The sequence below is a fragment of the Lepus europaeus genome, chromosome 5, assembly GCF_033115175.1.
Source record: "Lepus europaeus isolate LE1 chromosome 5, mLepTim1.pri, whole genome shotgun sequence".
Taxonomy (NCBI): Eukaryota; Metazoa; Chordata; class Mammalia; order Lagomorpha; family Leporidae; genus Lepus; species Lepus europaeus.
Window position 1 is genome coordinate 27,165,772 of NC_084831.1, and position 21,379 is coordinate 27,187,150.

The window sequence follows — 21,379 nt, forward strand, 5'->3', positions numbered from 1 at the left end:
AGGAAGCAGCTTCTTGGCTTCTCCGTGGCGTATCTGAATTGCCAGCATCGTTACTTTTGTGGCCCTGCTAAGTAAGGGTTGCTTGAACACAGGCGCTAGTGGTTTGGTAAAATAGCAGGTCACTGTTATGGAATTAGCTTACACATTGTAGATAAGGTGGACAGCCCATGGCCAAGGTGGGAAACAGGCCCTGCAGCAGTTGAGCCCTCGCCTTGCTACTCAGAGCCTTGGACAACTTAAAACTTAAGGAATTCTTTATCTCTGCAGTTTCCCACTTAGAATTTTTGGACCTTCACTGATCCCACGTAACTGAAACCACAGAAAGCAAACGGGGTGAAGGAGGGACTGCTGTACTCCAATAGCTTGTTTTAGAAAGTGGCTTAGGGAAGATTCCTTGGGGCTTCTGTACACAGTCGTGTTGCTACGAATAAAGACAATTTACCTTTTTTCCCCCAACTTTTCTGCCAGATTGCCTTCTATTCCACTTTAAAGAATTTCCTTTAGCGTTATACAGTGTAGGTTTACTGGTCTCGGTTATATAATCTCTTAGCTCTCGGGCCTCCCCCGCTCAGTTTGCTGTGGGGTTTTTTTGTAGCCTCAGTTTAGGAGTCAGCCAGAGACTTAATGGAGGACGGTTTATATGCAAATTGGAGGCTTAATTCTCTGTGTTCCCTGCTCTCCCAGACTCTGCCTCTTGAGTTCCAGCTGCTTTAGAACCCAGACCTGCTGAATGTGTCTCCTGCTGTTTTCCCACTGCTGTGTCCTTGACAGTGCCCTCAAGGCTGAAGCCTGTTCATTTTATGTTACCTGTGAGAGGGTTCACCATGCTAAAGCTATCCCGTTACACCTGGGTTTGTCCACTTTATTTTTAATTCTTGCCAGTGTAAAATCTGGAGCTGAGTTGTTTACAAACCAAGTAGGATTTGAACAGACAGAAATGACTTTTGGAGGAAGGAAAACAATACCAGCACTAGTATAGTGGAAGAGGATTAAAAGATTAATGTGAGGCCGGTACCGTGGCTCAACAGGCTAATCCTCCGCCTTGCAGCGCCCGGCACACCGGGTTCTAGTCCCGGTTGGGGCGCCGGATTCGGTTCCGGTTGCCCCTCTTCCAGGCCAACTCTCTGCTATGGCCCAGGAAGGCAGTAGAGGATGGCCCAAGTGCTTGGGCCCTGCACCCGCAAGGGAGACCAGGAGAAGCACCTGGCTCCTGGCTTCGGATCAGTGCGATGCACCAGCCACAGCGGCCATTGGAGGGTGAACCAACGGCAAAAAGGAAGACCTTTCTCTCTGTCTCTCTCACTGTCCACTCTGCCTGTCAAAAAAAAAAAAAAAAGATTAATGTGAGGGACCTGTGCTGGTACAGCCCTGGCCTGCAGTGCTGGCATTCCCACATGGGTGCTGGTTCAACACCTGGCTGCTCCACTTCTGTTCCAGCTCTCTGCTATGGCCTGGGAAAGCAGTAGAAGATGGCCCAAGTCCTTGGGTCCCTGCACCCCCCTGGGAGACCCAGAAGAAGCTCCTGGCTTCAGATCAGCTCAGCTCTTGCTGTTGCGGCCATGTGGGGAGTGAACCAGTGGATGGAAGATATCTCTCTCTCTCTGGCTCTACCTCTCTCTCTAACTCTGTCTTTCAAATAAACCTTAAAAAAAAGTAAGGTGAAGTAGTATGAAACATCAAGTTTACTATAAAAGCGATATTGTGCTAATTCTCCTGGAGGAAAGTGGCTGGAGTAACTTTTTTTTAAAAAAAAAAGATTTATTTATTAGAGCTGGCATTGTGGCATAGCAGGTAAAGCTGCTGCATGTGATGCTGGGATCCTGGCATCCCATATGGGGGCCAGTTCATGAGCTGGCTACTCCCCATCCAGCCCCCTGCTCATGCCCTAGGAAGAGCAATTGAAGATGGCCTAAGTGTTTGGGCTCCTGCCACCCACGTGGTAGACCCAGATGAAGCCCCTGGCTTCAGCCCGGCCTTGTGCTGGTCGTTGTGGCCATCTAGGGAGTGAACCAATGGAAGAAAGATCCTTTGTGTTCACTCCCCGAGTGGCCTCCATGGCAAGAGCCATCTTCTGCTAAATTTTCAGGCACAGTAGCAGGGAGCTATGTTGGAAGTGGAACAGCCAGGACTCAAACTGGCACTCTGCCATGGGATGCTAGCAGGATAGGCAGCAGCTTAGCTCACTGTGCCACAATACTGCCCCGGAGTAACTCTTGATGACTTGTAATTTCTTAATGATCTCATGTTTTACTTTAAAAATGGGTGGGGGTGCCCAGCAAGTTAAGCTGCCGCTTGGGACCCACACATCCAATATCTGAGCACCAGTGAGCCAGTCCCACTTCTGCTTTAGGTCCAGCTTCTGCTAATGTACATTCTGGACAGCAGAGACAATGACCCAAGTACTTGGGTTCCGGCTACCGGTGTGGGAAACCCTGATGGTTTTCCTGGCTTCAGCCCAGCCCATCCCCGGATGTTGCTGGCATTTCAGGAGTGAACCAGCAGATGAAGATACTTCTTTCTCTTCTATCCTTTTCCCTCCTCTCTCTCTCTCTCTCTCTCTCTCTCTCTCTGGCACTCCCTTTTAAATAAATAAGTCAGTAAGTATATTTTTAAAATGTGAATTTTGTTGTATAATATCTCCCTCTTTGGTTTAAAATTCAAATATATAATTTACTTAGAATCAGCAAGAAGATGTGCCACGTTTATCCTTTGAGTATTAATACTCGAGTACACTATCATTTTGCTTTCTTTGGCAAGATGGTCAGTACTATGTGAAAAAGGAAATCTCTAGGACTTAACTTTATTCTAATGTGCATTTAAAAAAAAAAAAAAAAGATTTACTTACTTGAAAAGCAGAGTTGAAGAGAGACAGATCTTCCATCCACTGGTTCATAGTCCAAATGGCCACAATAGCCAGAGCTGGCTCAGGCTGAAGCAAGGAACCTGATGTTCCATCTGGGTCTCCCACATGGATGACGGGGACCCAAGCACCTGGGGCAGCTTCGATGCTTTCCCAGGTGCGTTAGCACAAGACTGGATTGGAAGCAGAGCAGCTAGGACTTGAACCACAGGTCTCTCAAAGCAGACAGGGCTGAGACAGGTTATCTATGGGATCCATGGCATTGACCAGCACCTCAGCCACCTTCTTTTCTTTCTAGAGATTTAGTTATTCATTTGAAAGGCAGAGTTATAGAGAGAGAGAGGTCTTTCATCTGCTGGTTCACTCCCCAGATGGCTGTAATGGCTGGAGGTGGGCTGATTAGGAGCCAGGAGCTTCTGGGTTCCCATGTGGTGCAGAGGCCATCTTCTTCTGCTTCCCCAGGCTCATTAGCAGTGGACCATACGTGGGGCAGCCCATATGGGATGCTGGCACCGCAGGCAGCGGCTTTACCCACTACACCACAGCGCCCTTGGCCACCTTCTTGCTGAGGCCCTTGATCTAGGTGGAGCCCTGGCTTAGGTTGAAGTGGGGAAAGTAAGTCTCCATGGTGGGGAAGTCCAGGAACATCCTCTCCACGCCCTAGCCATATTCAGCACCAGGATTGCAGTCTTATCCCCCGTGACCTTCGTATTGATCTTGTCAGTAGGAGATAGCACAGTGTTTCCTGAGTCTGTCAGAACCAGAATCCTTAATAGCTGAGCTTATGTTACCACCCCCACCCCCAGAAATACTATAGGCTGGTTCAGGTTTTCAGCCTGCTTTCTGTTTTCTTATTTACGATAGATCTGAAGCAGTCCCAAGATTCTTAAGCTCATAGATGCTTTGTCTTTTTTTTTTTTTTTTTTTTTTTTTTTGCAGGCAGAGTTAGACAGTGAGAGAGAGACAGAGAGAAAGGTCTTCCTTTTTCCATTGGTTCACCCTCCAAGTGGCCGCTAGGGCACTGCGCCAATCCGAAACCAGGTAGCAGGTGCTTCCTCCTGGTCTCCCATGCGGGTGCAGGGCCCAAGGACTTGGGCCATCCTCCACTGCACTCCCGGGCCACAGCAGAGAGCTGGACTGGGAGAGGAGCAACCGGGACAGAATCTGCCGCCCTGACTGTGACTAGAACCTGGGGTGCCAGCGCCGCAGGCAGCGGATTAGCCTAGTGAGCCACAGCACGGCCGATGCTTTGTCTTTAATGTTTCAGTTTGCGCAGCATCTTTACTTTCTGATGAAGGGACTCTACTTAATGACGAGAGTTAATTTCCAGTGAATTTTGCTTTGCTGATTGTAGGTGATGCTCAAATGGGATGGGTTAGTGGCCATAAGAGCTGTTTTACCTATTATGGTCAGGCCTTATTTAATTATTTACTTTTCTGCCTTGGATAGAAGCTTTCAGTTACAGTTGTATTAAAGATAGGGAGAGGGAAGGTGTTTGAGCCCCACCCTCAAATATGAAAGATTCTGCCAGGATCGCTTGGGTTTCTCATGTACTAGCTCAGAATAAAACCATAGACCTGATATAATTTATGTAAGAACTTTAACTGGTACATACCTGAGTTAGTGGGTCCCTACCTGCTATACATTAGTTCTTAAGCCTTTTTTCAAAAGAGTATCTGTTTAGGGAGGGGTGGGTGACAAAAAAGGACAATCTAGGATACCAGGAAACTTGCAGTCTGCAGCCAAGCTAGGGTGACAGGAAGAGAAGGAGGATCCAGAATCAGAGGCGACAGCCATGAACAAGCTGAAAAGCAGGCCTCAGTCAAGAAAAAAGAAAGGCATAGGGCCGGTGCTGTGGCACAGCGGGTTAACACCCTGGCCTGAAGCGCTGGCATCCCATATGGGCGCCGGTTCAAGACCTGGCTGCTCCACTTCTAATCCAGCTCTCTGCTATGGCCTGGGAAGGCAGTGGAAGATGGCCCAAGTCCTTGGGCCCCTGCACCCACGTGGGAGACCGGGAACAAGCTCCTGGCTCCTGACTTCGGATCAGCGCAGCTCCGGCTGTTGCAGCCAGTTGGGGAGTGAACCATCAGATGGAAGACCTCTCTCTCTGTCTCTCTCTCTCTCTGCGCCTCTCCTCTCTAAAGGAGAAAAAAAAGAAAAAGAAAGGCATAGGTAACCAGTCTGTCTTGGAAAGGTGGCCTTATGCTAAGAATCAAAAGTTTCTTGTAGTTCCCCAAAATTATAAAATGGAATTCTTTTTTAAGCCTGAGTGCACACTTTTTATACTATGATTTTATATTGTAGCTATTTATTTACCAAAAAGCAAACCCTTGGTTTGGGACGGGGGGGAAGTAGACATGATGTGTACATGTTTAGAGGGTAGACTGATCACATTTGGTGATTAGATTTGCATAGGGGAGAAATTTAGGGCTACTCCCAGATTTCTGGCTTGGGAAATTGGTACATGATAGCACCATTTACCAAGAAAGGGAACGTGTGTAGAGCAGGTTTGTGGCGTCTAATATGAAAATATCATTTTAAATATCTTGCACTGGCCAGCGCTGTGGCGTAGCCGGTATCCCATATGGGTGCCAGTTCGAGTCCCTGCTGCTCCACTTCCCTTTTTTTTTTTTTTTTTTTTAAAGATTTATTTATTTGAAAGACAGAGTTACAGAGAGAGATAGAAACAGAGAAAGGTCTTCCATCCACTGGTTCACTCTCCAGATGGCTGCAATGGCTGGAGCTGCGCAAATCCAAAGCCAGGAGCCAGGAGCTTCTTCTGGGTCTCCCAGACGGGTGCAGGGGCCCAAAGACTTGGGCCATCTTCTACTGCTTTCCCAGGCCATAGCAGAGAGCTGGATCAGAAGAGGAGCAGCTGGAACTAGAACCTGTGCCCATATGGGATACCAGCATTTCAGGCCAGGGCTTTAACCCTCTGTGCCACAGCACTGGCCTCTGCTCCACTTCCAATATGCCTCTCTGCTATGGCCTGGGAATGCAGAAGATGGCCCAAGTCCTTGTGCCCCTGCCCCCACGTGGGAGACCTAGAAGCAGCTCCTGGCTCCTGGCTTTGGATCTGCGCAGCCCAGCCATTGGGGCCAGTTGGGGAGTGAAGCAGTGGATGGAAGACCTCTCTCTCTCTCTCTCTCTCTCTCTCTGCTTCTCCTCTTCTCTCTTTGTAACTCTCACTTCCAAATAAATCTTTAAAAAAAAAAAAATCTCTTGCTCTAGAAGGACTTGCGGCACATCCAAGTGGAGATACTTAGTAGGCATTTTAAATATATGGGCCTGTGCTCAGGAGGGTAGAGGACAGTGAGCCTCCATCCAGGTGGTGCTTGGATCTGAGGTTGTGCGTATGGAGCAGGTGCGAAGAGTACTGGGTTAATGTGCTTTGGAGGAATACAGATCTCTTATTTATTTTTTAAAAGATTTTTGTTTTATTTCAAAGGCAGAGTAACAAAGGGAAAGAGAGGAAGAGACAGAAAGATCTGTCTACTGAGTCATTCCTCAAAATTGCCACAGCAGCTAGATATGGTCTGAGTTAAAACAAGGAGCACAGAGCTCCATCCAGGTTGCCCATGTGGGTGGCAGGGGCCCAAGCACTTGAGCCGTCTCTGCTTCCTAGAATGCGTTAGCAGGGAGCTGGATCAGAAGTGGAGCAGCCTGGACTCAAACCAGCACCCATATAGGATGCTGGTACCATAGGCCATAGCATAACATGCTGAACCACAGCGCCGACCCCAAATCTTTATTTTAAAAGTTTATTTTTTATTTATTTGAAAGGCAAAGAGAGAGAGGAAGAAGCATATCTTCCACTAACTAGTTCACTTCTCAAATTATTGCAGCAGTCAGGACTGTTCCAGGCCAAAGCTAGGAGCCTGGAACTCTGTCCAGGTCTCCCATTTGGGTGGCAGGGGCCCAAGTACTTGGGCTATATTCAGCTGCCTTCTCAGGCACACTAGCAGGGAGCTAGATTGGAAGAGAAGCAGCCAAGAGTTGAACTGGCACTCCCATATGGGCTGCTAGTGTTATAAGCAGTGTCTTCACCTGCTGCACCATAACTTTAGCCCCAAAAAGACTAATTTTAAATCAGACTCTATCAATATTTTATTTTAGGAATCTGGAAGCTGTTCCCCAGGACGAAGCCCATTAGTTTGGAACTAGAAGACTTGTTTGCATCGGACAAGAAGATGAAAGAACCACCGTTAAATGGGGAATGTGACAAGGCAGTGGCAACACAGCTGGGACGCCTGGATGAAATTAAGATGGAACCTGACAACGCGCAAGTAAATATTTTACTGAATTTTCTTTTTTTTAAATATTTATATACTTATTTTAAAGATTTATTTACTTATTTGAAAGTCAGAGATACACAGAGAGAGAAGGAGAGGCAGAGAGAGAGATGTCTTTCATCTGCTGGTTCACTTCCCAGTTGGCTGCAATGGCCAGAACTGCGCCAATCTGGAGCCAGGAGCTTCCTCCAGGTCTCCCATGCAGCCACAGGGTCCCAAGCACTTGGGCCATCTTCCACTGCTTTCCCAGGCCATAGCAGAGAGCTGGATCAGAAGTGGAGCAGCCAGGTCACGAACTGGCACCCACATGGGATGCCAGCACAGCAGGCTGGGGCTTTAACCCACTGTGGCACAGCACTGGCCCCTTAATTTTCTTTTTTCTTGAACAGCATTTAATTGTAAAGTTTAGTTTTGATGGTACTGATTTATTTGTTGGAAAAGTTAACGCAGTTGATCAAATAACGCAAAGTATTTGATGATAACTACCAACCATATACAGGAAAGTGATTTGAAAGAATACATAGCTCTCTGCTATGGCCTGGGAAAGCAGTAGAAGATGGCCCAAGTCCTTGGACCCCTGCACCCACATGGGAAACCCAGAAGAAGCTCCTGACTCCTGGCTTCAGATTGGTGCAGCTCCGGCCATTGCGGCCAACTGGGGAGTGAACCAGCGGATGGAAGACCTCTCTGTCACTACCTCTGTCTCTCTTTCTCTCTCTGCCTCTCCTTCTCTCTCTGTGTAACTCTGATTTTCAAATAAATAAATAAATCCTAAAAAATATAATAATAATAAACAGACTAAAGCTGTGAGTGTTCTGTAAAGAGGGTTGAATTTCCTTAAGAGTGTTTGCATGTGAACCAGCTTCAAATTTCTGTTGAAACAAAAATTAGAATTGTTTTAATTTATTTACAGTATTCTATATAGAAATAGTTTAAAGTAGATCAGTAAATAAAAGTATGATTCCGGCCGGCGCCGTGGCTCAACAGGCTAATCCTCCGCCTTGCCGCGCCGGCACACCGGGTTCTAGTCCCGGTTGGGGCACCGATCCTGTCCCGGTTGCCCCTCTTCCAGGCCAGCTCTCTGCTGTGGCCAGGGAGTGCAGTGGAGGATGGCCCAAGTGTTTGGGCTCTGCACCCCATGGGAGACCAGGAGAAGCACCTGGCTCCTGCCATCGGAACAGCGCGGTGCACCGGCCGCAGCGCGCTACCGCGGCGGCCATTGGAGGGTGAACCAACGGCAAAGGAAGACCTTTCTCTCTGTCTCTCTCTCACTGTCCACTCTGCCTGTCAAAAATTTAAAAAAAAAAAAAAAAAAAAAGTATGATTCCCACTAAGTTGGTGGCACTGGAAAAATGTTATCTTCTAGGAATTGTGTGTTTTTTTAGCCCACAGACATTTACACATACAGATCACATTCAGGTTTGGTGACCCAAGACTACCTACTGCTGGGGAAAAAAATCCTTCATGAAATTCATTCAGCCCTGCCCAGCAATATTGGGTTTAAGATCTTTATGAAGACAGTTAGCTATTGATGATAAGACCGGGAGGGGACGTAGCTGTCATTGTGTCTGTCTGCTGTCTTTTGGGAGTGGCAATTATTAAATGAAAATTATTGGAGGCCATTGTGTGTGTTTGTTTATTATTTATTTATTTAAAAGGTAGGGTTACAGAGAGGGAGAGAGAGAGACAGAGAGAGGTCTTCCATCACTGGTTCACTCCCCAGATGGCCACAATGGCTGGTGTTGCGCTCTGAAGCCAGGAGCTTCTTCTCGGTCTCCCGTGTGGGATGCCCGTGTGGGATGCTGGTGCTGCAGGCGGAGGCTTTACCCGCTGTGCCATGGCGCCCACCCCAGAGGCCCTTGTTTGGACTGAGCTCCCATCCTTGGCCCCAGCAGCCCAGACTGAAAGTCACAGTGGAGTTACTGTAAAGTCACATGTCACCCAACCAAAGTGACGCTGCTTAACTGACTTCTAAAACTCCAGATCCAGTTTTCCCAAGCTGCCAGTTTCAATTGGCATGGTAATAACGTTCTCTTGGTGAATCCTTACACAAAACTCGTAACCTCCTGTAACCTGATGTTAACCAGTCAGTTCTTACTCTGTTCTGTCTACTTGACCATACCTTACAAGGAAAGTAACTGATTTTTTGTGGCTTTTCTGGGTTAGTTTTTGTTGTATTTTCTTCAACCTTTTTCTATCAAACCAACCTTTTCCACGTTGCTCATCAGATGACTTTTCTGTTTTATGCAATGCAGTAATTCCTGATTCTGGAATAAAAAATTCAAGCCAAAGATTCTGGCGTCAGTTTGGTACCACAGACAATGCATTGAATGGGTAGGGCATCAGCCCTGAGGGCACCTAGGGGAGAATGCTGGCCTATACCTGGGCTGACTTGACCATAATTTATCATTTCCTATTAAATGACTTGTTGTCATAAGTATGTTGTGTTTATTGTATTTATTGTTCTCAACTCTTTTTTTAGGAGTATTCTCAAGCCCAACAGCCCAAAATTCAGGAGAATGAACTGAAAACAAGCACCGCGTTTTCCGACAGTGGTAATGGAATTGTTTACATTAGTTGTTTCTTCTGAACAATACGGTAGTCTGTTCTGTTTTCTTAAATGCCTTTACCTTGTTTGTGTTGGGTTTCAAGTCCGAGAGAGGTAACCTCTAAAAGAAAACGAAAGAGTGTACACTTAAATTAATGGGAATACTGATTTTTTTTTCTTGCTGTTTTTGTTTTTATAGCTTCACAGTTGACAACAGGCCTTCAACTTTCTCTGGCATCATCTGGCGTGAATAAAATGCTTCCTTCAATTTCAACCACAGCTATTCAGGTTTCCTGTTCTGGTTGTAAGAAAATCCTCCAGAAGGGGCAAACCGCTTACCAGAGGAAAGGGTCCACGCAGCTGTTCTGCTCCATCCAGTGCATCACCGAATACATCTCGTCTGCCAGCTCAGCGGCCCCCACCAAGAGAACGTGTTCGAACTGCTCAAAGTACAGCATTCTGAATTATGCCTTTTACTTCCTACACAGATCTTGGTCAGGGTTTTGGTTATCATTTTCTACATCTTCATTTTGTTAGAATGAACAATGATGTGTCACCTTGGCTTAGTGAAAAGAAGCTGCTTCTGTTTTCATTTCTTCCAAGAGGTTTTTCAGAAATTAACATGTGAGGAGTTCTATTTCTCTTCAGCTTTAAATAATGTGACTTCCAAAACTTATTTTTCTATCCTTTTTGTTGAAAATTCTCTGTAAGCAAGATTTTGTATGTCCATTCTGTTCTATCATTTAATTGTATGTGGAGTGACTAACCAAAAACAATCATATGACAATGATTTTTGATAGTCTAAATACTTTTTTTATAATGGTAAATGAAATTATTTAATTCATTTGAAAAAGAAGTAGCCATAGGTAAACATTCATGTATTAGTCCTTTTTTTTTTTTTAAGCTTTATTTATCTATTTCAAAGGTAGAGTTACAGAGAGACAGTGAGAGAGAGAGAGAGATCTGCCATCTATTGGTTCACTCGCCAAATGGCCAGACAGCCAGAGCTGGGCCTATCCAAATCCTGGAGCCAGGAACCTCCTCTGGTTCCCTCACGTGGACACGGAGCCCAAAGACTTGGGCTCTCCTTTACTGCTTTCCCAGACCATAGCAGAAAGCTGGACCGGAAGTAGAGCGGCCAGGACTAGAACCTGTGCCCACATGTACGGCCGGCACTGCAGGCAGCAGCTTTACTTGCTAGGCTACAGCACTGGTCCCATAATTGTGATCTTTTAAACTTCTCTAAAGGTGGGTGAAGAGTCAGTGGCGTTTGGGCCTGGAGAGTCCTTGGGTGATATAATTCGGGTTGTCAACACGCATCAGATGCTAATGCTGAGTTTTATGTGTTTCAGAATGGGAAAACTCACCACCACATTAGCTTCTAAATATAATTACTTCCGCATAATGTCCTGTCTTAGAATCGCAACCCCATAGTGGAAATTGGCTGGCTTCGTTTGCTGCTAACGATTGCCACTCGCGGTGTGATCCTGAGCTGGTTAGAAATGCAGCTGCTCAGATCCCACGCAGACTACTGCACACTTCAGCGGGGCCGCATTCGTGTCCGTGCGGCTCACAGATGTGCTGAGTCTCGGGAGCCCCGCCCCGCAAAGGTCTTTCTTCAGACCCCCATCTGTTTTGATAGACGCTTGTCTTGAGAATCATGAGCTCGCACTGCTATATTTAGGGAGTCAGACAGTAGTGGCCTATAATAATTAGTATGAGCTGTCACTGTTAGCAGTAACGTCGGAACTCAGACACTTCATGGGTGCTTCCAGTCTGGATTTGCTCTCTGCTTTAGGTGTTGTCAGTTGCTTCAGATCTTACTCCTGGAACTCTGCTCGCCTTTCTCTTTTGTATTTTCACCCCTTCAATACTACACTGTGTCTTTTGTCTTTTTTGCTGTGGGCTATATGCACTCTCTTCAGCCTGCTTTCTCTCTCTGCAGAGTAAAACTGGAAGGGACCATAGACATCATCCAATATAAACCTTTTCTTTGGGTTTTGAGGAAACTGAGGCCCTGGGAAGTTAAGGTATCTGTTGCTATGTTTGGAGTATACTCATTACACTTTTTTCAAAGAAAAGATTTATTTGGAAAGCAGAGTTACAGAGAGAGGGGAAGGGAGAGACAGAGATCGTCTATCTGCTGGTTTACTCTCCAGATAGCCACAATGGCCTGGGCTGGGCCAGGTCAAAGCCAGGAGTCAGGAACTTCATCCAGCTCTCCCGTGTGGGTGGCAGGAACAGTACTGGGTCCACCTTCCACTGCTTTCCCATGTGCAGTAGCAGGGAGGTAGATCAGAAGTGGAGCAGCAGCTGGGACTCAGATTGGTGCTTGTATGGCATGCCACCATTGCAGCATGTGGCTTAACCTGCTGCACCACAGTGCTGGACCCGCTGATTTCCTTCAGTATCAACGTAACATGGCCGGCAATGTAACATGGCTTAACAGGCTAATCCTCCGCCTTGCAGCGCCGACACACCAGGTTCTAGTCCCAGTTGGGGCGCTGGATTCTATCCCGGTTGCCCCTCTTCCAGGCCAGCTCTCTGCTATGGCCCAAGTGCTTGGGCCCTGCACCCACAAGGGAGACCAGGAGAAGCACCTGGCTCCTGGCTTCGGATCAGTGCAATGTGCCGGCCGCAGCTGGCCGCGGCAGCCATGAGGGTGAACCAACGGCAAAAAGGAAGACCTTTCTCTCTGTCTCTCTCTCTCTCTCACTATCCACTCTGCCTGTCAAAAAAAAAAAAAAAAAAAAAACAGCCGTAACATGTCTCATACAGGTTAAAGACGCTAACGCAGGAAGGATTCGGTGTGTATGGTCTCTAAGGCATAGTGGTAAAAAGTGAGCAAATAAGAATAATTTTGCTTCTTGAAATAAAATTAATTTTGATAAAAACTATCTTACAGGGGGTGGCAAAGCTTAGGGAGAGACTTTTTCAGAATAACCTGTACTTTTCTCAGTACTTCTTAAAATCCATTCATTAGCCTCTAGTAATAATACATAGTTCTCAGAATTTTAGCTAATTTTCAGTTGTTGTTTCTTCTGTAGCAGTGACTTAACATCTGTTTTGAATTAATGTAGTTTTTATTCTATTTCATGAAACATGAAAGGTCTGAAGATGACATTTAAAAAGATGTGAACTGGGGGGCCTGCACTGTGGTGTAGCAGGTAAGGCCACCGCCTGCAGTGCCAGCATCCCATATGGGCGCTGGTTAGAGTCCCAGCTTCTGCTCTTCTGATGGAGCTCCCTGTTAATGTGCCTGGAAAAGCAGCAGAGGATGGTCCAGGTCTTTGGGCCCCTGCACCCACCTGGGAGACCCAGAGGAAGCTCCTGGCTTCGGATCAGCCCAGCTCCGGCCATTGCAGCCATTTGGGATATATACCAGCGGATGGAAGACCTCTCTCTCTCTCTCTCTGCCTCTGCCTCTGCCTCTGCCTCTGCCTCTGCCTCTGCCTCTCTGTAACTCTGCCTTTCAAATAAATAAATCTTTACAAAAAAACTGACTTCACAGATATGCAGAATAGGAAAGGGAATAGTGTTTTAATGACTTTTCAGGTAATTTGGGATGTTCTTCTGTGATATTGCACCCAAAATCAAATGGTAGAAAGTGGGGTTTTTTTTGTTTTTGTTGTTTGTTTTTTTTTTTTTAAGATTTATTTATTTGAAAGGCAAAGCCACAGGGGGTGGGGATAGAGATATTCCATCTTCTGGTTCATCCTCAAGTGTGTAACAATCAGGCTGAAACCAGGAGCCAGGAACATCCACATGGGTGGCGGGGCCTAAGCACTTGGGCCATCATGCACTGCCTTCCTAGGCACGTGAGCACGAGCTGAATTGGAAGCAAAGTAGCCGGGACTTAAATCAGCACCCCTATAGGGATGCGGTGTTGAAAGCAGTGGCTTAATCTGCTGCCCCACAATGCCAACCCCAGAAGGTAGTTTCTAAAATCATATCAGTGAACTTTTTGTACTTTGTTATATTAAAAATCATTAATCCATCTTACACTTTGAATCTTTTAACCATGAATGATTTTTGTAGCATCATATTAAAGTCATTTGGAAACTACTGGTTCAGTGAGTTCTGCAGATACTCCAAATGTTGACATTTCGTTATGAAATATTTTAAAAATCACTGCCAATTCCATCAGAAAAATCTTCTAAGTGTTAGGAAGCAGGCAAGCTGGAGATGGCAGGTCTGAGTTCTTCAGAATTCAAATTTCCCCTTGAAAGCTTCAGTTTTATCATTGGCAATAAATATGTAAGTTGGTTTCCTGAAAGTGACAGCCTCATTTTAGTCATTTCCAAGAAGAAATCTATCTTGGATACCTACTCTTGGCTAATAGCTTGTCTTGTAGCCATACTTTCAAGTAGAAATGTGCTCCTTGCACATGTTGGGTAATGCAGGTTGTATCATACACCCCGTGAGCTTTTCCCTGAGACAACCATTGTCATTCTGTGTGCAGGGGAGCTATTTTCTGCTGTGTCCCTTTTCGTCACACAGAATATTAAGATGTGTTCAAGGATCAAGTTTGAAGAACTTAAAATGTTTTGCTGTTTCATTAAGGACATCCTGAGTTGAAGTGGACTTTTTTTTCTTTTATACAGTGAATGTGTGGCAGTGATATGAGTGCTAGTGTTTCGGTGTCAGTGCCTTGATTTGTGCTAAGACTTAGGTAGTTTTACCCAATTACTTATTTTCTTTCTCTAATTTGAGATGAAATTCATATAACAACAAATTAACCACTTCACTGGCAGTTAGTACATTCAATAATGTGCAACTTTCTCATTCCACAACAACTCCATCGCTCCAAGTGAAGCGCCCCCCTCCTTAGGCAGAGTCTTCTCTGGCCCCAGCCTTGGGCAACCACTAATCTTCCTTCTGTGCATGGCTTTGTCTGTCCTGGTTATTTCAAATACACAGAATCCTAAAATATATGACTTCTTAGGTCTGACTTTTCTTTAGCATGTGTTCCTAGGCTCATGTATGTTGCATGTATTAGTACTGCATTGTTTTTATAGCTGAATCTTCTGGAGGTATACACCATGATTATTTATCCACTCACTGATCAGTATTTAGGCTGCTTCCATCTTTTGGCTACTGTGAGTTGTGCTGTTATGAACCTGTGGACGGATATGTGTTTGCCTGTTTTCAGTTCTTTGGGAATACACCTAGGAGTAAAATTGTAAGGTCCCGCCATTGTCTTTACACTGTCAGTTCAGATAACACAGTGGGTAAAAAGCATATAACGTATTACTATAATTGTAAGAGTAGTTTAGAGCTGTGGTCCCCCTGAAAGTGTCTGGAGGACCCCAGGGATTTGCAGACCATACTCTTAATATTATTTCACAGTTCTCAGGAGAAGGGATTATTTGAGTTGGTCATTTAGTTTTGAAGAAAAGAAAATGCTAATTTTGGTAAAAGTATTTAATGGTGTCTTTATTCTTTATTTTTTAGAGACATTTTAAATCCAAAGGATATGATCAGTGTTCAGCTGGAAGATAGTACCTCCAGCAAACACTTCTGTAACCAGTCTTGTCTTTCATCCTATGAAGAAAAAAGAAAACCATTTGTTACCATCTGTACAAATGACATTTTGACCAAGTGTAGCATGTGTCAGAAGACTGTTGTTGTAAGTTGCAATTTTTTTTTAACCTTTAGAGGGAGTCTGATGATTGTGCTTTTTCAGTATTGTGATTTTTACCGAATCTTTTTTTTTATATAAATCCTAGATTCAGTATGAAGTAAAGTATCAGAATGTGAAATTCAGCGTGTGCAGTAATGTGTGCTTCTCCAAGTTCCACTCCATCAATAACTTCATCATGAACTGCTGCGAGAACTGTGGCGCGTACTGTTACACCAGCTCCAGTCTGCAGCGCATCCTGCACACTGAGGGGCAGCCTCAGCTCGGCAGCGCTTCCAGGAGCCTCACCGCATACAAGCAGGTGCGAGTCAAGGTCTGTCACTTTGGCTTAGTGGGGGCGTGAGTGGTTCCACTCGAAGAAAACACGAGGGTGTGCTTTCTGGTACTAGTGGGAGTGATTTCCGCTGGTAAGTTGATGAAGGTGAAGCAGAAGACTTGCTAGTTCCTTCTCGCATACAAATTCATTGTAAGTGCTCTATGGGGATTTTCCTGCAGAATCAAGTTGAGCATCTTAGCTTGAAGAAAAGACAAGCATGTAAGAGCCTGTTTGTAAACTACAAATAGCGATCACAAGAATAACAGTAAGGGTCTGGTCAGTAAGGTGCAGACAGAAAAGTGTGTTTATGTTTATGTCTGTTGTTTAACTCTCCCACCAAAGCAATGTAGAGATGAATCACATTTTGTTCTGAATCAGAGGAGATAATAATCCAATGAAAAATTGCCCCCGTTTCTGAAGGGAGAGCCTTAGGTGAATGCACCTGAGAGCAGAGACGCCAGCCCTGCTTTGCCTGTGCGTGCTCTGAGCCCCTTGTGGGAGGCAGGACTGTGGGTGACCTTGCTTGATCCTGTGGTGCTTTGAAGTCCAATGCTTCCTATAAATTCTTCCTTAAAAACAGTTGGCATGGGGAGTCCCAGCAAGTCACAGTTCAGGTAGCTCGTGTGTGCACCTTGTGTTTCTGGGGCAGACAGTGCCTTGCCATCAGTGTGCAGCTGAGGACATGAAATAGGGGAGTGGAAGGCACAGAAGCTTTCTTCCAAAAGCAAGAAATGCCATTCCTTCTTTTTTTCCTTTTATCTTCCACACGTTTTTTTGCTTTTTTTTATTTTTTAATTTATTTTTATTTATTTGAAAGGCAGAGTTAGAAAGAGAGAGATGGAGATTTTCCATCTGCTGGTTTACTCCCCAAATGGCTGCAACAGCTGGGTCTGGGTCAGGCTGAAGCCAGGAACTTGGAAGTCTATCCGGATCTCCCACATGGGTGCAGGGTCCCAAGCACTTGGCCCACCCTCTGCTGCTTTCCCAGGCACATTAGCGGGAAGCTGGATCGGAAATGGAGCAGCTGGACTCCAACCAGCACCCATATGGGATGCTGGTGCTGCAGGCCACGGCGTAACCTGCTGCAGCACAACGGCGGCCCCACCCCTGGCCATACCATCTTTAATGGAGTCTATGAAGTATTAACTTTCCCATGCAAATAGAAATCATCCATTTATAATTATAGATTATACCAGTATTGTTGCTTAATATTAAATATTGGTGAATTGTTAAGAATTTTTCTTTTCTAAAAAATTTTTTTTTATTTATTTAAGAGGCAGAATTACAGAGAGGCAGAGAAAGAGAGGTCTTCCATCTGTTAGTTCATTCCCTAAATGATCACAATGGCCAGAGCTGGACTGATCTGAAGCCAGGAGCCAGGAGCTTCTTGCAGGTCTCCCATGCAGGTACAGGGACCCAAGGATTTGGGCCATCTTCTGTTGCTTTCCCAGGCTATAGCAGAGAGCTGGATCAGAAGAGGAGCAGCCAGGCCTCAAACTAGCGCCCATATGGGATGCCGGCACTGCAGGCAGTGGCTTTACCCACTACGTCAGCACTGGCCCCAAGAATTTTTCAAAAATCTAAGAATTCTGCCAGTGGAAGGGAAGTCATTCCTTCCATTCCATTAGGCAGTGGTAACAGCTGTGGCAAGAGGACATGAAACCGTGAGAGATGATGACAGTGGAGACCATGATCAGAGTGAAGACAACTGGCACCCAGACAGGTGGTGAGAGGGAAACAACGTGATGAGATGAGCGTCTGAGCAGGAAACCTGCCGTCCCGGCACCAGCGGGGCATCCGCTGCAGCATGTCTGCACCTCCTCCTGCTCCACGAGGACCCCCAGCAGCCCCACCACTGAGATGGGGACAGACTGTCACACACGTGGACGTGTTCTCTCTGGAGCGAATGAGGTTTCATAGCCGCTCCGGACAGGCCCCGGTGGCTTCCGTTTCTTCATAGAGGCATTAAACCCATGTGGGAGGATGATGCAAGTAAACACGCTGTGGAAGCACCGGGACTCCCGCTGCGGGACAATCTCGTCCGGACCTTGTTAGGGGAGCAGATGTGTGGGCTTGTGGTCTCCGTCCACTCTCCAGAGGACATTGCTTCAGTATTTAAGTAAGCCTCTCATCAACCAAGCAGCCGCAGCCTGATTCCAGAATGTTCTTCAGCAAGTACTTAACCTGCTTCCCAACACCGTTATTTGCTCTAAAACTCAGAACCACAGCGTCTACATTTCAGGCAGAGTGTGGACTCAAGTCCCACATCTGCTTCTTACCCAGGTTTCTGCTCATCCATCTAGGGACAGTAGATGATGGCCAAATACTTAGGTTCCTGCCACCCACGTGAGAGATATAGATGGGGTTCCAGGCTCTGGCCTCATCCAGTCCTGGCTTTGCAGACATTTAGGGAATGAACTGGCAGACAGAAGATCTCTTTCTCTTTGTTTCTTCTCTCCTTCTGTCTCTTACTGCCTTGCAAGTAACTCTTTAAAAAAAAAAAATGCCATACTGGTTGAGCCCCCAAAGGCTCCTTTTCCAGTGCCTCTGGGAGCCGTGCTGGAATCTGCCGTGACCCTCTCGCTGTCTGTGGCATCGTCGAAGCTGTGGTGCTGAGTTTTGCTCTGCTGACATGCTCTTTGCAAGATCTCCTGTCTTGAGCACAGGGAGTTCAGAGATTTTATGTTTTAAGAACAGGATGAAATCGAACAGCAGCTTGATAAATGGCGCTAAGCTAAATGCACACACCCCCCCATATATAAAACTTCTGTTAATAAAACATAAAACAGACGTTGATCCTCCGCGTTGGTTTCGTCGCTCCTTTGCCCTGTTCTCTCCCTTCCTGTAAGGTGTCTCCATCTGTCTGTGCGTCGTGTGTCCCTGGAGGCAGTTGTGTCCATCGGGGCCATCACTTGATGCTTAGCAGTGGTGGTGCCCGTCTCACGAGAGAGAGAACCATGAACCACACAGTTTTGTCGTGTTCCTTGTTTACTCTCTGCTCACAGGAGTCACTGTGCTGTGTACTTCCTACTGATTCTGTGCTGCTCTCTTAGAATATTCTTGGAAAACAAAGACTCACAACAGTTTGTGATACGCATTCAGCACCCTTTTTGAGCCGCTGCTCAGCACCAGTAGAAGGCTTTTCGGAGTTGATGCCCAGGGTGGCATCGAGGCGCAGGCCTGTAATTGTTAGAACTTTTTTTTGCATATCTAGGAGGCTTTGGTAGTCTGAGATGAGGAGCGTCTTCCTAACCACTTTCTGTATTTCTCACATGTGTGTTGTTATTGTTGCTGCTAAATATATCTGACAAATAGCTTTCAAAAAGATTTATTAGTTTTCTTCGTATTAGTAATTGCAGTCTATCACATCTGGTTTTAAAGTGTAAAGATTGGCTTCATTGTCATTTGTAACATTTGAAATAAAAGCAGTTTGATAGTGTGTTTTTGTTTGTTAATATGTGCCATATCAGGAATATGAATATTATTTTAATCTCCAAACAGAAACCAACCAAAACACTTACATCTTTTCCTTGCAAATCATTGAAACCTTCAGATGAAATGATTGAGACCACCAATGACTTGGGGAAAACAGAGATTTTCTGCTCTATTAATTGTTTCTCTGCATACAGTAAAACTAAAATGGAGTCTTCCACAGGTAATAGTTGTTTAGCAATTTCAGAGGTTAGCTATCAACAAAACCAGTGCCGTATAACCTTGATTTATTTCTAGTATTTTTTTTTTTTAAAGAAGGTGAGCGGGGAGGCCATTGCGGCACAGTGGGTTGAGCCATTGCTGTGATACCTCTGTCCCTGGTTCAAGTCCTGGCTCCTCTGCTTTCTACCAGTGCATCCTGGGAGGGAGCAGATGATGGCCATAGGGCTTGGGCCCTGCCACGTGCATTGGAGACCTGGGTGGAGCTGCAGGCTTCTGGTTGTTGCAGGTGTTAGGGAGTGAACCAGTAGATAGGCGCCTTTCTCCATCTCTCTGCTTTCAAGTAGATGAAATATCTGTAAAAAAGAAGAAAGCTACTTCAACACCAGAGATTTGATATTTGCAGAGATTGTTATGATGGATCATATAAATCATCCTTTTTAAAACTGCAATTTATCTGAGAGAGAGAGCTTCCATTGGCTGCTTCACTCACCAAATGCCAGCTGAGGCCGGGGCTGGGAGCCGAGGGCTCAGTCCTGTCGCCCAGGGGTGAAGCCAGTTACTGCGCCGCCAGTGCTGCCTCGCAGATTCTGCATTTGCAGCAAGCTGGAGTCAGGCACCAGAGCTGGATCACAGCCAGGCGCTCTGAGAGGGGACACTAGCAGCTCAGCCACAGGCTAATTGCCTGCCCCCTCTCTTCATTTTAAGATAAGATTTAAGAAAAAAAGTAGGGCTGCATGTTTTGAACTCATTTAGAGCTTTAGTGTATACTTTGCATTTGCTACAGGACAGCACTTAGTCTGTATTGAGTGTATTTGGTATATTTATGGTAAGAGTGGTTGCATTAGAATGAGTGATGTCTCTGGAGTTTGTGTATCATGCATATTACATATTGTTGGCTTATTACAGAAACGTCTGCAATGCTGGTTTAGCAACCTCGGCGTTAATGTTGGTTTATGAATTCTGTAAGGATTAAAATGTATACCCATTAGCTAATTTTGTAAGTATCTTTTTAAAAAAAAATATTTATTTATTTATTTAATTGAAAGAGTTACACAGAGAAAGAAGGAAAGGCAGACAGAGAGAGAGAGAGGTCTTCCATCCGCTGGTTCACTCCCCAATTGGTCACAACAGCCACAGCTACACCAATCCAAAGCCAGGAGCCTGGAGCTTCTTCTGAGTCTCCCATGTGGTTTCAGGGGCCCAAGGACTTGGGCCATCTTCTACTGCTTTCCCAAGCCATAGTGGAGAGCTGGATCAGAAGTGGAGCAGCTGGGACTCAAACCGGCGCCCATATAGGATGCTGGCACTGCAGGCAGCAGCTTAACTCGCTACACCCCAGTGCCAGCCTCTCTGTTCTTTATGGGTGATTTCATAGTAAATATTTGCTCATAATTTTGAGCAAATAGTATAAAAGAGCTGAGGAATTACATGCAACAATGAAGGATAAAAGTGATGGGGAAGTGTGGATTTCAGGTTTAATGTTACTGATATGCTAATAATGTCTGGCTGTTCATAAGCCCTAATAATTACTCCAGTACCCAGCAGTACCTTAAGTTACTACTTATTTGCATTGTTCTTGAAATAGTTGCTGTTAAATTGTGCTTTCTGACTGATTGATTCTGGCTAGTTTATAAGAAATATTTTAATTTTTATTTTATTTTGTTTTTAGCAACTGTTTCCTTGATGCAAGGCACTTCAACAGAGCTCCTTTCTCCAAAGAAAGATTCAATTCCAGTTATAAGCAATATAGTGTCACTGGCAGATACTCATGCTGCCCTGCCCGTCATGAGTACTGATGTCTTACAAGGTAAAAGTTGATGTGAAGGTATTCGACATGAATACCCTTTTGTCATACCTGACAAATCTGTTCGGTTTGCTTTTTGTGATATTAAATAAGCAATTGCAGTTTATTAAACTATCAAATGATGGTATAAGATCTTGGCATTTATGCTCTGATTTATTTTAATAGGTACAGTTTCTTCTGTAACAGCAAATGTCATTGTGGATGTAAGTTTTATCTTTTTTTTTTTTTTGCTACTGTCTTTTATATGCAGAATTTATACTT

General features: G+C 45.2%; 1 protein-coding gene across 1 annotated transcript in view; it reads left to right on the forward strand.

Annotated features, from left to right (window-relative positions):
- The window catches only part of ZMYM1 (zinc finger MYM-type containing 1), a 29,278-nt gene that overhangs the window by 4,411 nt on the left and 3,488 nt on the right, over nt 1–21,379 (forward strand). The window contains exons 2-9 of the mRNA XM_062190929.1: nt 6,980–7,149; nt 9,638–9,710; nt 9,903–10,152; nt 15,158–15,332; nt 15,433–15,645; nt 19,162–19,315; nt 20,984–21,121; nt 21,284–21,321. Coding sequence (XP_062046913.1) covers nt 7,054–7,149; nt 9,638–9,710; nt 9,903–10,152; nt 15,158–15,332; nt 15,433–15,645; nt 19,162–19,315; nt 20,984–21,121; nt 21,284–21,321 — 1,137 coding nt within the window. The 5' untranslated portion in view covers nt 6,980–7,053. The remainder of the gene's footprint in view (nt 1–6,979; nt 7,150–9,637; nt 9,711–9,902; nt 10,153–15,157; nt 15,333–15,432; nt 15,646–19,161; nt 19,316–20,983; nt 21,122–21,283; nt 21,322–21,379) is intronic.